Genomic DNA, 19,459 nt, shown 5'->3' with positions numbered 1-19,459 from the left:
AAAAAAAAAAAGAAAGAAAAGAAAAAAGGAAAAGAGAGAAAAAAGGAAAAGAGAGAAATACAGATGCTATGAAATGAAAGTTGTCTAAACATTTGTTAGGCTTCCTTGGTATTAACACTGTTTATTAGTATAAATTTTTTCCTCATATGAGGGATTGAACCAAGGGCATTTTACTTTTGAGCTACCCTCCTGACCTTTTTTATTTTGAAATGGTCTGAGTTGGTGAGGCTGGCCTGGAACCTGTGATCCTCCTGTCTCAGTCTTCCAAGTACTGGGATTACAGGCATGTACCTTCATGCCTGGCTTTTAATGTTAAATTTTTGGGGAGTGGTATTGGGGTTTGAACCCAAGGGCATTCTATCTCCAAGTTATACCTCTAGCCCTATTTTTATTCTTTATTTTATATTTTGTCATATGGGGGGAGGAACCCAGGGGCATTCTACCACCAAGCTCCCCTCTTCTCCCGGTCCTATTTTTCTTTTTATTTTTTTGAAACATGGCCTCACTAAGTTGCAGAGAGCCTCACTAAGTAGCTTAGGCTGATCGCGAAACTGTGATCCTTTTGTCTCAGCCCCTGAGTACTGTGATTACAAGCTTGCGCCTCCACACCTGGCTTTTATACCTTATTTTGAAATAGGGTCTCACTAAGTTGCAGAGTGCCTCACTAAGTAGTTGAGGCTGTCTTCGAACATGAGATCCTCCTGTCTCAGCCCCGCCAAGTACTGGGATTACAATCATGTGCTACCACTCCCAGTTTTTTTTTTTTTTTTTTTTTTGCAGGTCAGGGGATGGAACCCAGAGGCATTTGACCTCTGAGCTACATCCCCTGCCCTATTTTTTATTCTTTATTTTGAAACATAGTCTCACTAAGTTGCAGAGAGCCTCACTAAGTAGCTGATGGCAAAGCGCAATCCTCCAGTCTCAGCCTCCTGAATACTGGGATTACAAGCGTGCGCCACCACGGCCGGCTAACCACTCCCAGTTTTAATGTTAATTTTTAAGGTAAACTAGTATAGCATAATAGTTGATGAGAGGCAATTCTGAAGCTAACTGCCTGCCTCAATTTGAATCCAATCTGTCTTACCAGCTGCTTAGACAACTTACTTTTGTGTGCTTCAGTTTCTTATTTGTATAATGGAGATAATAGTACCTAATTCATATATTGTTGTGAGGATCACATGAGTTAAAATATGAAGCCAGGCATGGTGGTGTATGCTTGTAATCTCAGCATTTTGGAGGCTGAGACAGGAGGATTGCCGTCCCTGGACAGCCTCGGCTACTTAGTGAGGCCCTTTGCAACTCAGTGAAACCCTGTTTCAAAACAAAGAATTAAAAAAAAAAAAAATGGGGCTGGGGGTGTAGCTTGGCAGTAGAATGCCCCTGGGTTCCATCCCCAGCACCAAAAGGGGAAAAAAAAGCCTGGCGTGGTGGCGCACGCCTGTCATCCCAGCGCTTGGGAGGCTGAGACAGGAGGATCGAGGCCAGTGGAGACCTTCAGCAACTTAGCGAAACCCTTTGTAAAACAACAACAACAACAAAAATCAAAATTTGCCTATTTCTCCTCCCTCCCTCCCTTCGTGTGTGTGTGTGTGGGGGGGTACCAGGTATTGAGCCAAGGAGCATTCTACCTCTGAGCTACACCTTCAGCCCTATTTTTTATTATTTATTTTGAAACAAGGTCTCACTAAGTTGTGGAGGCCTCACTAAGTATAGCTGAGGGTGACCGCAAACCTCAGTCCTCCTGTCTCAGCCTCCCAAATGCTGCGATTACAAGTGTGCACCACGATGCCTGGCTAAGGCGCCTATTTCTTTTCTCTGTATATTTTTCAGAAAGTCCCAGTTCACTGAATTATTATTGCTTATAGTGAAAGTGTTTTTATCATTTTTCTGATTGTCATTTTCTTTCTCTTATAAATTATGTTATTGACAATTATTAAAAGATTCTCATCTAGATTTGAGAAAGTGTTTATTTTTATCTCTTCTAGTGGGAAGTACCATCTGTGTATAGTGGTGTTATCCTGGGAATTAAGGACAATTTAACAAGAGATTTGGTTTACATTCTCATGGCCAAAGGTTTACACTGCAGTACTGTTAAGGTGAGTGAAAGTGTTATTCAAACACTTGTTATGAATATGGCTTAATATTTGGCACAAAGTCAGGAACTAAAACCTGTTGTCTTTTCCTGTTCTTAAAAATCATAGTAGAGGTCTAAAAGGATGTTATTGTAGTTGATTCTTTTTTATTTGTTCTTATTATATCAGAATGCTCTTGGATATATGGATACTGCTCTGTGTCTTTTTAAAAGTCTAGAAATCAAGTATGGTGTATGACTATAGTTCAGTCACATGGGAGACTGAGACGGGAGGGATGGGATCACCTGAGCCTAGGAGTTTAGGGCTAGGCTGGGCAACATAGAAAGACACTGTCTCTTTCAGAAAACCAAAAAGCTGGGCGTAGTGGAGCTTGCCTCTAATCTTAGTACTTGGCAGGCCGAGACAGGAGGATCACAGGTTCTAGGACAAGCTCAGCAACCTAGCAAGACCCTGTTTCAAAATAAAAACTAAAATAGGGTTAGGGTGTATCTCAGAGGTAAAATACTCCTGGGCCCAATTCCCAATTACCACCACCCCCCCCCCCCACGAAAAAATATCTAGAGCACACGAAAAGGTATTATTCCTGTTTAGGAGTCAGTAAAGATAAAGAATAAAAAGGAGGGCTGGGGATATAACTTGGAGTTAGAATGCCTCTGGGATCCACCCTTAGTATTGGTAGCAAAAAGAAAGAAAAAAAGATTAAAAAAAAATTAAAATTACATCATAGTGGGGTTTTTTTTTGTTTTTTGTTTTTTTGGTGTGTTTTTTTGGGGATTCGACTCAGGGACATTCTACCTCCAGATTCTACCTCCAGGCTACATCTCCAGCTCTGTTTTATTTTTATGTTGAAATAGGGTCTTGCTAGCTGGCTGTGTAGGTGCATGCTTGTAATCCCAGCATTTGGAGGCTGAGACGGGAGGATCGCAGTTCACTGCCGGCCTCAGTTACTCAGGTCCTCTGCAACTCAGTGAGACCCTGTTTCAAATAAAGAGTAAATTCCCCTGGCTTCCATTCCCTGTAACTAAAAAAAAATAAAAAGTGTCTTGCTAAGTTTCAGAATCTGACCTTGAACCTGCAACCTTCGTACCTGAGATTATAGGTGTGTGCCACTATGCCTGGTTTGGGGTGTGTGTGTGTGTGTGTGTGTGTGTGTGTGTGTGTGTGTGTGTGTGTGTTACTGGCAATGAAACCCAGGGGCATTCTACCTCTGAGCTGTACTTCCAGCCCTGTTATTCTTTTATTTTGAAACAGGGCCTCATTAAGTTGCTGAGGCTGGTCATGAACTGTGATCCTTCTATCTCAGCCTCCCAAGTAGCAGCATTACAAGTGTGTGCCATTATACCTAGCTCTAAATGTTTTAAAAATACAAAGTAGAATTCATTATTTAAAAATCAGTATTTAGTTGGGTGTGGTGGTGTACGCTTACAGGCTCAGTACTGTGAGGCTGAGACAGGAGGATAACAGGGTCAAAACCACCCTTAGCATCTTAGTAAGATTCTGTTACAAAGTAAAAAATAAATTGGGCTGGGGTGTAGCTTGGAGGTAGCTGAGGCAGAAAGATTTTAGTTTTGAGAGTAGCCTCAGCAATTTAGCAAGATTCTCAGCAGAGCAGTTCTCAAACTTTATTATGTATCAGAAATACCTGGGAGCTTATTACAACAAGAGTTTTGGTCCTCATCTTTCCCAGAGTTTCTAATTCAGTAGGTCTACTGTGAAGTCAAAAATCTGCATTTCTAACAAGTTTCCAAATTTCACAGATGCTGCTGCTATACGGATCATACTTTGAAAAACTTTTGGTCTAGATCACTTATTGTTAAAGTCCTCTTTGTTCACTTTCTACACTGTGTGTGTGTGTGTGTGTGTGTGTGTGTGTGTGTGTGTGTTATTTTTTATTTTATTTATTTATTTTTGCGGTACTGGGGATGTAACTTAAGGGCGTTCTACTTCCAAGCAATACCCCCAGCCCTATTTTTTTTTATTTTTTATTTTGGTTTGTTAGTTTGTTTTTTGGGTGGTTTTTTTTGTGGTGGTACTGGGGTTCCTGGAAACCCTTCTACCTCTGGGCTACACTCCCAGACCTATTTTATATCTTTATTTGGAAACAGAGTCTCTTAAGCCAGCAAGGCTGGCTTTGAACCAGCACGATCCTCCTGTCTCTGCCTCCCAAGCACGGGGATTACAAGCATGCACCACCACACCCGGTCTTTATTTTTTATTTTGAAACAGGGTCTCACTGGTTGCAAAGGGCCTCACTAAGTAGTTGATGCTGTCTGAGAACTGCAATCCTCCTGTCTCAGCCTCCCAAGTGCAGGGATTACAAGCGTGAGCCATTACGCCCGGCCTGAGCCTGAATCTTTAACCATGGTCAGAACTGGAGTTGCTGATGTCGGAATCATATAAGATTACCTTCAAATACACAGTATGGAGCCCTAGGGAGTGCAACATTGAGTCTAGGAAAAAGTGATGTGATAGGGAAGAGAGAATGTCACAAAAAATGTAGTGCACAGCAAGGGGGTGCAGCCTCTAATTCCAATAAGATAACTGAAACATGCTTAGTTGATTAAACAGTCTTTGGCTTGTGAGTTAGGGATCTTTGTAGTGATGAGAGTATAAGCCAGATTGTCAATGTGAGTAAGGCATGTGAGAGGAGGGGCCAGTCTTTGGAAGGCAGTTAGGTGGGTAGTAAAGGTTTTGAGTGTGGCACTTTGATTTGATTTAGTAGCCAGTATATAGGCTGATAGAGTGATGTCCAAAGATTGTGGAATTAAACCTGTTAAAGGGTCTAAGGCCTAATTTTGAATGTGTTAGGTGAAGAAGGGTGCTTGTCATAAAACTTAATATCCATATAATACAGAAGTTTTGATTTCTTATATAATTTATGTAAAATTTATTTAATAATATGTGTATTTTATCTTGGTTATTATGTTTGTAAATACCAGACATTTGTATGTTACAATAAATTAATGCTAAAGAAAGAGATAATGTAGCCTCAGCCTGAGATGAGCAGTGCTAATCATTTAAATTAGTCCTTCTCTTTGTACAATACTCATGAAGACACATTTGACTCCAGAGGAAGGTGAATATTGTGTTATTTCTTTTATAGGACTTTGCTCATGCTAAACAACTCTTTGCTGCTTGTTTGGAGTTGGTAACAGAGTTCTCACCAAAACTTCGTCAGGTCATGCTGAATGAGATGTTGCTTTTGGATATTCATACACATGAAGCTGGAACAGGGCAATCAGGGGAGAGACCTCCTTCTGACCTAATTAGTAGGGTGCGAGGATATCTGGAGATGAGACTTCCTGGTAAGACTGGTTCACAAAGCCAGGTTCAGAAATTCAGTACCTAATACTTAAGGAAAAAAATTTTTAAAACCATTTAATTGACTTTTTTTTTTTTAAACCATCTTTAAAAAGTTATTTCTCGCTGGGCGTGTTGTCGCATGCTTATCATCTCCGCGCTTGGGAGGCAGAGACAGGAGGATCACACAGGTTCGAAGCCAGCCGCGCTGGCTTAAGAGACCCTGTTTCCAAAAAAAAAAAGTATAAAAAAATAGGTCTGGGAGTGTAGCCCGGAGGTAGAAGGGCTTCCAGGAACCCCAGTACCACCAAATAAAAAAAAGTTATTTCTCTCCTAAAATGGAGTTTGGGTTTGGAGTTCACTTGAGAATATTGAGAAAAATGGAGGAAACTATTTCCTAGGATTACCATGGTAGCTGTCACATACTGGGTGACTTAGAACACAGAAATTCTATGTTCTAAGTTTTATGTCTCCTTAGACTTGTGGAGACTAGATGTGTGCAGTCATGTCATTTTAGAGCCATGCTCCCACTGGAGGCTCCAGGAAGAGCCTTTCCTTTCTCTCCTAGTTCCCTGTGGCCCCAGCAGTCACTGATGAAGAATACCAGTCCTTGTGTTTAGGGTCTGCTCTAAACCAGTAAGAGCTCATCTCAGCTAATTACATCAGCAAAGACTGTATTTCCAAATAAAATTCGGTTCTGAAACTCCAGGTAACCATGAATTATTGTTGAATGTATGACATTATATTGTGGAATTATATTGTGGGGTTTTTTGGTGCTGGGGATTGAACCCAGGTCCATTCTACCTCCAAGCTACACCCCAGCCCAATTTTTTATTCTTTTATTTTAAAACAGGGTCTCACTAAGTTACAGAGGGCTGCAAACCATTTTAATTAATTTAATTCATTTAATTTAATTCATTTAATTTTTAATTCATCAAACTTCCGGTCTCAGCCTCCCAAGTATTGGGATTACAAGCATACAGGCCTATGTGTACATGTTTGTTTGTTTGTTTGTTTTTGGTAGTACTGAGGGTGGAACCCAGAGGCTTTCTACCTCTGGGCTATACTCCCAGCCCTATTTTATATTTTATTTGGAAACAGGGGGGGTCTCACTAAGTTGCCGAGAGCCTCACTAAGTAGCTGAGGCTGACTTCAAACCTGTGCCTGTCTCAGCCTCCCAAGCAAGGGGATTACAAGCGTGGGCCACCATTGCCCCCCCCAACCCCCAGCCTGTGCACTTTTTTTTTCTTTCTTTCTTTCTTTTTTTTTTTTTTTTGGTGGTACTGGGGTTCCTGGAAGCCCTTCTATATCCGGGCTACACTCCCAGACCTATACTTTTTTTATTTGGAAACTTTTTTATATACTTTTTTTATTTGGAAACAGGGTCTATTAAGCCAGCATGGCTGGCTTCAAACCTGCGGATCCTCCTGTCTCTGCCTCCCAAACGCGGGGATTACGGGCATGCGCCACCACACCCAGCAAATATTTTATTTTTTCAAATGACTTTTGGAGGAATAAGAAAGTAATTTTTCCCACACACATAGTTCCTATATTAAACTAAGCCTCAGTTATGAACTAAGTTACCTGAGTTCTGCACAGACTCCTGGCTGTGATGCTCTCCTAGCTCTGAACCATAGTGTCACCGTGAGAATTGGGTTAGTAGTCATGCTTTCTCCAGGGGTCAGGACGAGAAGGGGGGGAGTGTTGTTTTCTACCATCTCTTTAACTCCTTTTTTAAGGAAAAGAACAGGTCCCTTAGTGTAAGGTTAATTATGTACAATTTAGACACATGTCTCCTAAAAAGAGCACTCTTATGGGTTGACCTAGCTTTATTATCGGAAACAGGGGGTGATCCTAAATGACAATAGATTCAGGAGAAATAAGAGCAAAAAATGACTCCAATTTTGTTTTCAGTTTTACAGATTGAATCCAGGGCATTCTCTCTCCAAGCTATACACTCCAGTCCTGGTAATTTTTTTTTTTGGTACTGGGTCTGGGACCCAGTGGCTTTTCTACCTCTGGACTATACTCCCAGGCCTATTTTATATTCTTTATTTGTAAACAGGGTCTCACTAAGTTGCTGAGAGCCTCACTAAGTATTTGAGGCTGGCTTCGAACCTGTGCGATTCTCCTGTCTCAGCCTCCCAAGCTCCACCACGCCTAGCTTTAATTTTATTTTTTAAACAGCACCCCACTGAATTGCTAAGGATCTTTTAAAACTTGAAGTTATCTGAGCTACAAAATTTCACAACATTTTAGGGCATGTTTAATATTTATTCCAAAGAAAATAATGTTCAAATACTCCTGAGTGGGTTTTTTTTTCTTAGTGTTAACAGTATTTTTGTTTTGTTTTTTTGCGGTACTGGGGTAAGCCTGATTGATTTTTTTCTTTGTGTTGTAGTATTTTTGTTTTTTTGTTTGTTTTTGTTTTTGGCGGTACTGGGGATGGAACCCAAGGGGCATTCTACTTCGAACTACACCCCCCAGCTGTAATTTTTATTCTTTTTATTTTGAATCTCACTGAGTTGCGGAGGGTCTCACTAGGTATTAGCTGAGGCTGTTCATGAACTGTGATCCTCCTGTATCAGCCTCCCAATTCCTGGGATTACAAGTGTGTGCCACCATTCTGGTTTGTGTTACAGTATTTTCGAATGAATAAATTACTGGTATGAGTATTGTGTTTGAATGAAAAAATTATTAAATATGTAGATTTATTGCAATTCTATATAGCTTGCTTATTTGCTCTAAATGTAAAATTTATACTGTCATTTTGTACTTGTTTTTCTTTTTTCTTGTATAATTATTATCTGCTCCTTTTTTTTTTTTTGGCGGGTCTGGGGATGGAACCAAGGCATTTGACCTCAGAGCTATAGCCCCTACCCAATTTTTTATTCTTTATTTTGAAACAGGGTCTCACTGAGTTGCAGAGGTCCTCATTTTAGTAGCTGAGGCTGTCCACAAATGGCGATCCTCTGGTCTCAGCTTCCCGGATGCTAGAATTAACAATTGTGTGCCACCATGACTGGCTTTGTCTGTTCCTTTAAATTTTAAGTTTTCACAGGTCAGGTCTCAACTCTTAAACTTATTAGGTCCTAAGGAATAAGTAAATTTTTTTTTTGACAGTCTGAGGATGGAACCCAGGGACATATGACCTCCTAGCTACACCCCCTGCCCTATTTTTTATTATTTATTTTGAAACCAGGTCTCACTGAGTTGCAGAGGGCCTCACTTATAAGTAGCTGAGGCTGTCTGCGAACCGCGATCCTCAGGTCTCAGCCTCCCGAATCTTGGGATTACAAGCATGTGCCACCATGCCTGGCTAGGAATAAATCATTTTGCTGATTAATAATGATACCATGGCCATCTATTTTTGGGAAATGTTAATCTTTATAGAAAAAATAAAGTAGTATTTTTCTATTTTTCACCTGTGGTTTTCTTTTTTTCAATTCAGTTGAAACCCAGGCAGAGGTTTTAATATTGTGATGGTAAATACAGCTGTTTTCTTTGTTTCTTAGATATTCCGCTTCGTCAGGTTGTAGCTGAGGAATGTGTTGCTTTTATGTTAAACTGGAGAGAAAATGAATATCTTACACTGCAAGTTCCTGCATTTATCCTTCAGAGTAATCCATATGTAAAGGTAATTAAGATTTACTTTATTTTATTTTATTTTATTTTTATTTATTTTTTTTTCTTGGTGATACTGGGGGTGGAACCCAGAGGCTTTCTACCTCCGGGCTGTACTCCCAGACCTTTTTTATATTTTATTTGGAAACAGGGTCTCACTAAGTTGCTGAAAGCCTCACTAAGTAGCTGAGGTTGGCTTCAAACCCGTGTGATCCTCCTGTCTCAGCCTCCCAAGTGCAGGGATTACAAGTGTGCGCCACCACGCCCGGCTAAGATTTACTTTAAAGTGATTATGGGAATGATATTGTACCTGTTTGTTTACATTACTTTGGGAAATAGTCTAATTTCTGTGATAGTGTATAGGATGGGACAAGTGCTTGTTGGTTCATACTTAAAAACAGTTTCTGTGTTTGTGGTACTGGGGATGGAACCCAGGGGCGTTCTACTTCCAAGCTACACCCCCAACCCTATTTTTATTCTTTATTTTGAAACAGGGTCTAAGTTACAGAGGGCCTCACTAAGTAGCTGAGGCTGGCTGGGAACCTGTGATCCTCCTGTCTCAGCCTCCCAAGTACTGGATTACAAGCATGCGCCACCACACCCAGCTATACATTTTATATATTTGATCCGAAGAATTCTCTTCTTCAAATTCAGATCGGTCAAGCCAGGTGTGGTGACACATGCTTGTAATCCCAGCATTTTGGAGGCTGAGACAGGAGGATCTTGGTTTGGGACAACAGCCTTAGCTACTTAGTGAGGTTCTTTGCAACTCAGTGAGATTCTGTTTCAAAATGAAGAATAAAGCCAGGCGTGGTGGCGCAAGTTTGTAATCCCAGCATTTGGGAAGCAAAGACTGAAGAATGGAGGTTCAAGGACAGGCACTTCACAACTCAGTGAGATCCTGTTTCAAAAATAAAATGACTAAAAATATAGGGCTGGGAGTGTAGCTTGAAGGTAGAATGCCGCTGGGTTCCATCTCAGTACTGCCACACAAAAAAAAGGAGAAGGAGAAGGAGCTGCCACCAGGGTGTGGCACTTGCTTGCTACATAGTGAGGCTCTAGCAACTTAGTAGTGAGATCCTCTTTCCAAATAAAATATAAAAGAGGTCTGGGAGTGTAGCCTGGCGGTAGAAAGCCCCTAGGTTCTAGTATCCCTCACACACACAAATACAAAAATAGGGATGGGGGTGTAGCTTGGAGGTAGAATGCCCCCGGATTCCATCCCTAGTACTGCAAAAAAAAAGGAAGAAGAAAGTAAAAAATAAAATCTGTGTGTAGATTGTGAGCTCTAAATTCTCCAGAAGTTGTATTGAATCCACAGTATAAAATAACTGCTTGTTATATTTGGGCAGTAAACATTTTTCCTCCAGTGTGTCCTAATAGGATTATCATATATGACTTTGTTTTGTGTGTTTTTTGTTTTTCATATTACAGCTTGGACAGCTTTTAGCAGCTACTTGCAAGGAACTTCCAGGCCCTAAAGAAAGTAGGCGGGCTGCTAAAGATCTTTGGGAAGTTGTTGTTCAAATCTGTAGTGTGTCCAGTCAACACAAACGTGGAAATGATGGTAGAATTAGTTTAATAAAGCAAAGGGAATCTACATTAGGTATAATGTATCGGTAAGTACTGGTATATTTTTACAAAAAAACTGTTTTTTGTGCTTTTTTTTTTTTTGGTGCTACTGGGGGTGGAACCCAGAGGCTTTGTACCTCCCGGCTATACTCCCAGACCCATTTTATATTTTATTTGGAAACAGGGTCTCACTAAGTTGCTGAGAGCCTCACTAAATGCTGAGGCTGGCTTTGAACCTGTGCGATCCTCCTCTCTTAGCCTTCCGAGCAGGAGGGATTATGAGTGTGTACCACCACGACCAGCTTTGTGCTTTTACTTGTTCAAACTCTTGGTATTGTTTCAATTTTTATGGTGCTCTCCTTCAATGGACCTGTCTGCACGTCTTCTTTGGAAATACCTTTTGTTTAAGAAGACTATTCACGCTGGGCATGGTGGCGCACGCTTGTAATTCCCGCTCTTGGGAGGCGGAGACAGGAGGATCGCGCTGGTTCGAAGCCAGCCTTGCTGGCTTAAGAGACCCTGTTTCCAAATAAAGATATAAAATAGGTCTGGGAGTGTAGCCTGTAGGTAGAAGGGTTTCCAGGAACCCCAGTACCACAAAAAAAAACACAAAAAACAAAACAAAAAAAAAAACTGTTCACCAACAACCTAATTTAATCGACCAGACTTTATGGTCAACAATGTATGAAGTGTTGGATAGTGCTAAAGAATTCACATGTGATCAAAACAGGGAAGAGTTGGGCCTTCCTGTTACCCTAATACTTTGGAGGCTGAGACAGGAAGATGTCAATTTTAAGAATAGCCTCAGGAGCATAGCCTTTCAGCAACCTAGCAAGACACTGTTTACAAACAGAATAAAAAGGACTGGGAATGTAGCTTGGAGCTAGAATGCCCCTTGGTTCAATTTCCAGTATTACAAAAAAAAGAAGAAATATTATTTTGATAATAGAATATTTACTCCTCACTTATGCAAAATTGGAGAGTTAGGAATAAACCTTTACATAAAATTTTTATTTTTGATCTTTCATTAATGTATGATATTAAGGGTATGTACAAGTTTTTTTGTTTGTTGTTTTTGTAGGAGTGAACTGCTTTCTTTTATCAAAAAATTACGGGTAAGTTTTATTTAACTGATCTAATTACTAATGTTTTTTTAGAAGGTTGCATAATATTGAGTGCCCCAGATGCTCATTAGATTACTAAAATGACTTGTTAATGTGCTTGTCTATATTGATCCTTGTTGGGATGGGGTAATCTAAGTGGAGAAATTTATTTTGTATTTACCATGTTTTAGTAAAAAGAGCAGATATTTTTAAATTGTAAGGAGGTCTCTGTGAAAAGGTTAGATTTGTGTAGTCTGGCTTTTATTTTTGCTTGATTGAATTAACATCATCTTTATTTAATGATCAAAACCTAGGTTTCATCCTTTAAATGTTAGTATAAGGAATAAAAAGTCAAATTTTTGGAGGTAGTAGAAGGTACTAGTTGGAAAGAGATCAAATCATATGAGAGCTGGCTGTGGTGGCATACACCTATTATCTGAGTACTTGAGATGCTGAGACAGGTGGATCTCAAGTTGGAGGATAACCTCAGCATCTTAGGGGGAGACCTTGTTTCTAATAAAAAATAAGGCTGAGGGGTTTAGTTTGTACGTAGAATGCCCTTGAGTTCCATCCCCAGTACAATAAAAAGAAAAGGAAAAAACAAGTTCAATGAGGGGCCCTGGGGATGTAGCTCAGTGGTAGAGCAATTAGTTGTCTACCTAACGTGAGTCCCTAGGTTTGATTCCTTACACCACCCAGAAAAAAATAAAAAAGTTAAATGAGGAATAGAATTTGGAAATAGCACCATAAGCCAAATATCTAAAAGTGATTGTTATGTAATTGTATGTTGTGGTTTGTGTGTTTGTAAGTTTAAAAATGAAGTTTATTTTTTAATATGTTCTAAAGGAGATGCTAAATTTCAAAAAGGTAAGGGTTTTCTGAAAGAAAATACTTGGCTTCTTGAGATTCACAGTGGAAATATTAAAATATATTTTGGTGTATGTGTACAAACTATTCAAAGATTCTATTTTTTTTCTCCTAGGAACCATTGGTTTTGAGTATTATTTTATCACTCTTTGTGAAACTTCACAATGTTCGGGTCAGTATTTTTATCATTTCATTAAAAATAATTTGAGGAAAATTTTTTTTTTAAATCACACCTTTTTTTTTTTTTTTTAAAGGAAGACATTGTGAATGATATCACAGCTGAACACATTTCTATTTGGCCATCCTCCATTCCTAAGTAAGTAGTAGTATAGTTTAGTTAGTTACATGTTAGCTATATATTTAGAATCATACTGGCTGGTATAAATAACCTTTAGGTAATTTAATTGAAAGGTTACAAAACTGTTAGGAATCTGTTACAGATTGTCTTCTTAAGGCTCCAGAAAACCAGAGGTACTAAGTGATTATGATTTTTAGTGATTAGAACTAGAATAATTAATTACCATTTGAAAATGATAATGATTTGTTGTTTCATTATTCCTGGAGGTTTCTTTTTATGTCATGATTATTAAAGTCTGCCAGGCCTTTTTAGTTGCCTTTAATTACTCTAAGAAATCTTCAATCTTACTTTTTTTTTTGTGATACTGGGGTTCTCAAGCACAGGGATTACAAGCGTGCACCACCACACCCGGCCCATCTTACTTTTGAATCCCAATAATATGTGGTAATTTTTTTTTTTTTTGAGAGAAAAAATAGGCGTTTTTCTGGAAGAAGAAACTTAACATTTTTCTCTTCCTACACGTAGCAACTGTCTAGCAGGAAATTGTTTCCTGTCAAAGGTTTCTTTTTCTCCTTGCTCTCTAGCCCTCAGTCTTCTTACTTTATACTTGAAGGGCAGGTCTTTTTTTTTTTTTTTTTTTTTTTTGGTGGTACTAAGGATTGAACCCAGAGGTATTCTACTTCCAACCTTTACCCGCACTTTACCACTTTAATTCATTTTTTTTGTTTGTTTTGAAATAGAGTCTCACTAGGTTGGTTTTGCAAAAAGCCATAGGTAAACTAGGTACAGTGGTACATGCCTGAAATCCCCATATTACAAGGCTGAGATGCCTGAGATTCCCATATTGGGAGGCTGAGATAGGAGGATCAAAGGTTCAGCCTAATACATGGTTATTAGAGACTCCATTACAAAAAAATAAATGGATTGGAGATACAAGTTAGTGATAAAACACACCTGTGTTTAATCTCTAGTATCACCAAGAAAAAAAATTAATGAGTAGATTTAAGGTCATTTAGTAATATCATTAGTGTTAAGCCCTTGTTTTGTGGCTTTTTCTAGGGAACTTTATTTTATGGTACTAGAGGTTGAATTCAGGGACATTCTGTTTCTGACTTACACTGCCAGACCTATTTCAGTTTTTTACTTACTTTATTTTTGTGGTGCTGAGGATTGAATCCAGGGACATTCTACTTCTGAGTGCCATCCCCAGTATTATTTTATTTTGAAACAGTCTCTCTAGTTGCTGAGACTGATTTTGAACGATCTATCCTCTCAGCTTCCTAAGTACTGGGATTATGGGCATGTGTCATCACACCTAGCTATTATTTCTTTTTTAAACAGAGTCTTCCTAAGTTGCTGATAGTCTCACTAAATTGTTGAGGCTGGTATTGAACTTGCAATCCTCCTGTCTTTCCCTACTTCCCAGCACTGGGATTATAGACTTGTGCCACCAAGCCTGGTTAAATAACCAAAATTTAAAAGATTTGGGTAGCCAGGTGAGGTGCCGCACACATATAATCCCTCCCACTACTTGGGAGACTGAGATAGGAGAATCACAAGTTCTAGGGCAGTTTCAGCAATGTAGGCTTTCTGAAACCTAGTGAGACCCTGTTTCCTAACAAACAGAAAGGACTGGCTGTGTAACTCATAGGAAAATGCCCCTGGGCTCAATCTCCAAGTCGCACTCATGCACGCACACACGTGCACGCTCCTGGCTCGATCTCTTAAGTCTTGCATACACACACACTCTCACCCTCTCACCCCCAACACACACACACACACACACACACACACACACACACACACACATGCACGCACGCGCACGCGCTTGCTTGCTTGCTTGCTTGCTCGCTCTCCCACCCTCTCACCCCCACCCCACATTTGGAGAAATTTCATGAGTCTCTCTTTTTTTCTCTCTCTCTCTCTCTCTCACACACACTCACGCACGCACGCACGCATGCTCTCTCACCCCCACCCCACATTTGGGGAAATTTTATGAGTTTTTGTTTTGTTTTGTTTTGTGGTACTGGGGATTGAACCCAGGAGCATTCTTTCCATGAGTTACACACCCCCAGCCCTATTTTTTATTTTTTATTTTGAAATAGGGTCTTACTAAGTTGCAGAGGCACTCACTAAGTAGCCGAGACTGGCTATGAACCTGTGATCCTCCTGCTGTGATCCTCCTGTCTTAGCCTCCCAAGTACTGGGATTACAAGGATGTGCCACCACACCCAACTTCTTTTGTTGCTTTTAAACTTTGCTAATAGCAGATAATGAGGATTGTATCACATCTGGCCACTTTAGTTTTGGCTGTGACATATATAACATTTATTTTTTTTTTAATAAATGCATGGGAAAGCCGGGCTTGGTGGCACATGCTTGTAATCCCCACATTTGGGAGGCAGAGACAGGAGGATTGCACAGGTTTGAAGCCAGCCGCACTGGCTTAAGAGACCCTGTTTCCAAATAAAATATAAAAAGTAGGTCTGGGAGTGTAGACCGGAGGTAGAAGGGCTTCCAGGAACCCCAGTACCACCAAAAATAAATAAATAAATAAATAAATAAATAAATAAATAAATAAATAAATAAATAAAAAATAAATAAAAGAAAAAGAAAATAAAATGCATGGGAGGAATTTGAAAGCTGATTTCTAAAATAGTGATTAATGTTAATTATCTTTCTTTTAGCCTCCAGTCTGTGGACTTTGAAGCTGTTGCCATCACTGTGAAAGAGCTAGTTCGGTATACACTTAGTATAAATCCAAACAACCATTCCTGGTTAATTATTCAGGCAGACATTTATTTTGGTAAGTGAGATATTTAGTTACTTTGTGGTTTGTTTTGTAGCACTCTTGAGAAACAAAAGTAAATATATTCTCTGTTTTATTATAATACTTTATGAAACTTAGGTTTGGCTTTTGAGAGTTCCCCATCTTCCTTGGTGTAATTAAAAGAGTAAAACTGTAAGCCAGGTATGGTGGTGCATGCTTGTAATCCCAGCATTTGGGAGGCTGAGGCGGGAGGATCACAGTTCAAGACAGCTTCAGCCACTTAGTGAGGCCCTTTGCATCTCAAAGAGACCTTCTTTCAAAAATAAAGAATAAAAAATAAGTCTGGGGGGTGTAGCTTAGAGGTAGATTGCTCCTAGGTTCCATCCCCACTACTGCCAAAAGAAAAAAAAAATAGAAAAGTGTAAATGTTTAATTTCTGGGTTTTATTTTGTTTTCTGGCTTGGTGCTTTCAATTTGAGATTCTGTTTTTAAATAGTGGATCTTCTTTTTGTGTGGTGCTGGGGTCTGGACCAGAGGATATATACTCCCAGCATGATTTTAGTTTTTTTGTGTGTGTATGTGTGTGGTCATGCCCAGCATGCTTTTAGTTTTTATTTTCAACAGGGTCTCCTTAAGTTGCTGAGGGCCTAAGAACTGAGGTTGTTCTTGAATCTGTGATATTCCTGTCTCAGCCTTCCAAGTACTGAGATTATAAACATGCATCTCCATGTCTGGCCAGATATAAACCATTCCTTCAATATAAACCATTTGTTAAACATTCTTTTTTTGTGTGTGTTGAGGGTGGAACTTAGGGGCTTTTCTACATCTGGGCAATACTCCCAGACCCAATTTTTTATACTTTATTTGGGATTCAGGGTCTCACTAAGTAGCTGAGGCTCTCTTTGAACCTGTGCGATCCTCCTGTCTCTGCCTCCCAAGTGCTGGGATTACAAGCATACGCCACAATTCCTGACTTGTTAAGCATTCTTAATGAATGAGGGGGAGGTTTTCTTATGTTTAACGATGAATAACTTTTTACTTCTGTTTACTACTTAAGCAACAAATCAGTATTCGGCAGCTCTTCACTATTACCTCCAGGCAGGAGCTGTGTGTTCTGATTTCTTCAACAAGGCTGTGCCCCCTGATGTTTATACAGACCAGGTACATTGTTCTGTATTTTGCTTGCTTCTTGTCTACCTTTATATGTTTTTCTTCTGGTCTCCTTTTTGCCCAAATTTAGCCATTTCCATATGTTTCATGATAAGTATAAAGTTGATGGCTCTAAACCAGATTGCTTTATGGAAAGCAGTGTGTGTATGTGTGTTATTCTGAGCATTCTGCCTCTGAGCTACACCTTCAGGCCTATTTTTCAGTTTTTTTATTTTGAAACAAGTTTTAAGTTTCATAGGGCCTGGGCTTTCACTGAGTTGCTGAAGCTGGCCGGGAACCTGTGATCCTCCTGTTTCAGCCTCCCAAGCACTTAGATTACATGCGTGCCCCAATACATCCAGCATGCTTTTCATATTTTTAGCACCCATATTTCCAGTGTCCATTGCTGCTTTGATTTCCATCAACACCTTAAATTTAACCTGTCCAAATCTGTCTGGCTCTTACCTTACCAGGTTCTCCTAATAAATTTACTGGCCTTTCAAAAAAAAAAATATCTAAAATACCAGTTTTGTTCAAGCATTTGAGTTGTCCATTTCCAATCCTGGGCATCATCTTTGGGTCTTCTTTACTAATCCTCCCACCAGGATCCATTCAGCTTTCAAATCATACTAATTTTTATCTCCTAAACCCACAAGTTTCAACCTACTTCTTGGGGTGAGGGAGGTAGGAGGAGAGAGGAGAGAGGAGAGAGGAGAGAGGAGAGAGAGAGAGAGAGAGAGAGAGAGAGAGAGAGAGAGAGTGTGTGTGTGTGTGTGTGTGTGTGTGTGTATATGTAGTTAAGGCATACAACGTGGTTATTGTATGTGCTACTAAGGATTGAACCTGGGGCATTCTACCTCTGAGCTACATCCCCAGCCCTTTTTATTTTCTGGTTTTGAAACAGGGTCTTGCTAGGTTACTGAGTCTCACTATTTGCCAAGACTGCCCTCGAACCTGTGATCCTCCTATCTCAGCCTCTGAAGAACTGGGATTACAGGTGTGCACCACTACGCCCAGGAACAGCATGTTGTTTTTATAGGCATAGAGAAATGATTACAGTCAAACCCATTGCCTTACATGGTTATTCTGTGTGTGTGTGTGTGTGTGTGTGTGTGTGTGTGTGTGTGTGTGTGCGCGCGCGCGCGCACACGCCCGTGATAAAAGCCCGAGACCTACTCATTAGCCAGTTTTATTAGTATACACTATTGTTTTTTTTTTTTTTTAATTTGCTGAGGATCAAATTCCAGGCTTTGTGTGTGTTCTACTCTATAGTAGAATATGCCTTATGCACATATATCTCTCCATCCTTTGCCTACTTGCAAATTTGTGCTTTTTTTTTTTTTTTGTGGTACTGGGGAGTGGAATCCAGGGGCTTTTCTACCTCCAGGGTACATCCCAGCCTAATTTTATAATTTATTTGGAAACAGGGTCTCAGTAAGTTGCTGAGAGCCTAAGTAGCTGAGGCTGGCTTCGAACCTGTGCGATCCTCCTGTCTCAGCCTCCCAAACGCTGAAATTGCAAGCATGCGCCACCATTTTCAGCTTCCAGATTTGTGCTCTTTCATCTGTTTCTTGCTATTCTCCTTTTGCTCCATATCAAATTTTATTCATTTTCTTTTATCATGCTTTGCTGTTTCCTCTGATTTAGGCCACTAGTATAGCTTAAGAAATGAATTTTTTTTTAACCCTTTTTGGTACTGTGGATTGAACACAGGGGAATTCTACAACTGAGCTACATCCCCAGACTTTTTTTTTTTTTTTTTGAAACAGGGTCTCACTAATGCTGAGGCTAGCTTGGAACCTGCAATCCTCCTGTCTTAACTAGAATTACAGGTGTGTGCCACCATGCCTGGTTAATGACATATTTAAATACAGTAAGTAGCTTTTGAAATAAGATTTAAAATGTTTTTTAAATTTATTTATTTATTTATTTATTTATTTATTTATTTATTTATTTATTTTTGTGGTACTGGGGTTCCTGGAAACCCTTCTACCTCTGGGCTACACTCCCGGACCTATTTTTTAATGTTTTTATTTGGAAACGGTCACTTAAGCCAGTGTGTCTGGCTTCTAACCTGCGCGATCCTCCTGTCTCCGCCTCCCAAGTGCGGGGATTACAAGCATGCGCCACCACGCCTGGCTTAATATTTAATTTTTTATTGCACTTCTTTTTGTCATACTGGGAATTAAACCCAGAGGGTATTTACCTCCGAATTATACCCCCAACCCTTTTTATATTTTTGTTTTGAAACAGGATCTCGCTATGTTGCTGAGTCTGTATTTGAACCTACAGTCCTCCTGTCTCAGCCACTCAAGTTTTTGGGTTTACAGGTGTGCGCCACCACGCCAGCTACTGCACCTTTAAATTCATGGCAGAATTCAGCGAAATGTACAGGGCTCCCACTGGGCATGGTGTGCACACGTGTAATCCCAGCACGTGGGAGGCTGAGACTCCAGGACAGCCCCAGCTATTTACAAGGCCCTTCGCAACTCAGTGAGACCCTGTTTTAAAAATAAAAAGACTAAGCCGGGCGTGGTGGCGCACGCTTGTAATCCCTGCGCTTGGGAGGCGGAGACAGGAGGATCGCGCAGGTTCGAAGCCAGCCAGCTGTGCTGAGACCCTGTTTCCAAAAATAAAATAGGTCTGGGAGTGTAGCCCGGAGGTAGAAGGGCTTCCAGGAACC

The 19,459-nt window shown here is 40.0% G+C and overlaps 1 protein-coding gene across 1 annotated transcript in view; it reads left to right on the top strand.

Annotated features, from left to right (window-relative positions):
- The window catches only part of INTS8 (integrator complex subunit 8), a gene marked incomplete at both ends in the record, with an annotated part of 62,764 nt that overhangs the window by 39,713 nt on the left and 3,592 nt on the right, over positions 1-19,459 (top strand). The window contains 9 exons of the mRNA XM_080695275.1: positions 1,986-2,096; positions 5,197-5,398; positions 8,909-9,030; positions 10,452-10,636; positions 11,671-11,704; positions 12,675-12,731; positions 12,814-12,875; positions 15,545-15,663; positions 16,685-16,788. Coding sequence (XP_080551401.1) covers positions 1,986-2,096; positions 5,197-5,398; positions 8,909-9,030; positions 10,452-10,636; positions 11,671-11,704; positions 12,675-12,731; positions 12,814-12,875; positions 15,545-15,663; positions 16,685-16,788 — 996 coding nt within the window. The remainder of the gene's footprint in view (positions 1-1,985; positions 2,097-5,196; positions 5,399-8,908; positions 9,031-10,451; positions 10,637-11,670; positions 11,705-12,674; positions 12,732-12,813; positions 12,876-15,544; positions 15,664-16,684; positions 16,789-19,459) is intronic.

Source organism: Muscardinus avellanarius (assembly GCF_963383645.1).
Source record: "Muscardinus avellanarius genome assembly, chromosome: 4".
Lineage (NCBI taxonomy): Eukaryota > Metazoa > Chordata > Mammalia > Rodentia > Gliridae > Muscardinus > Muscardinus avellanarius.
Note: the sequence above shows the minus strand (reverse complement) of the source record. Positions and strands in the feature narration are given on the sequence as shown.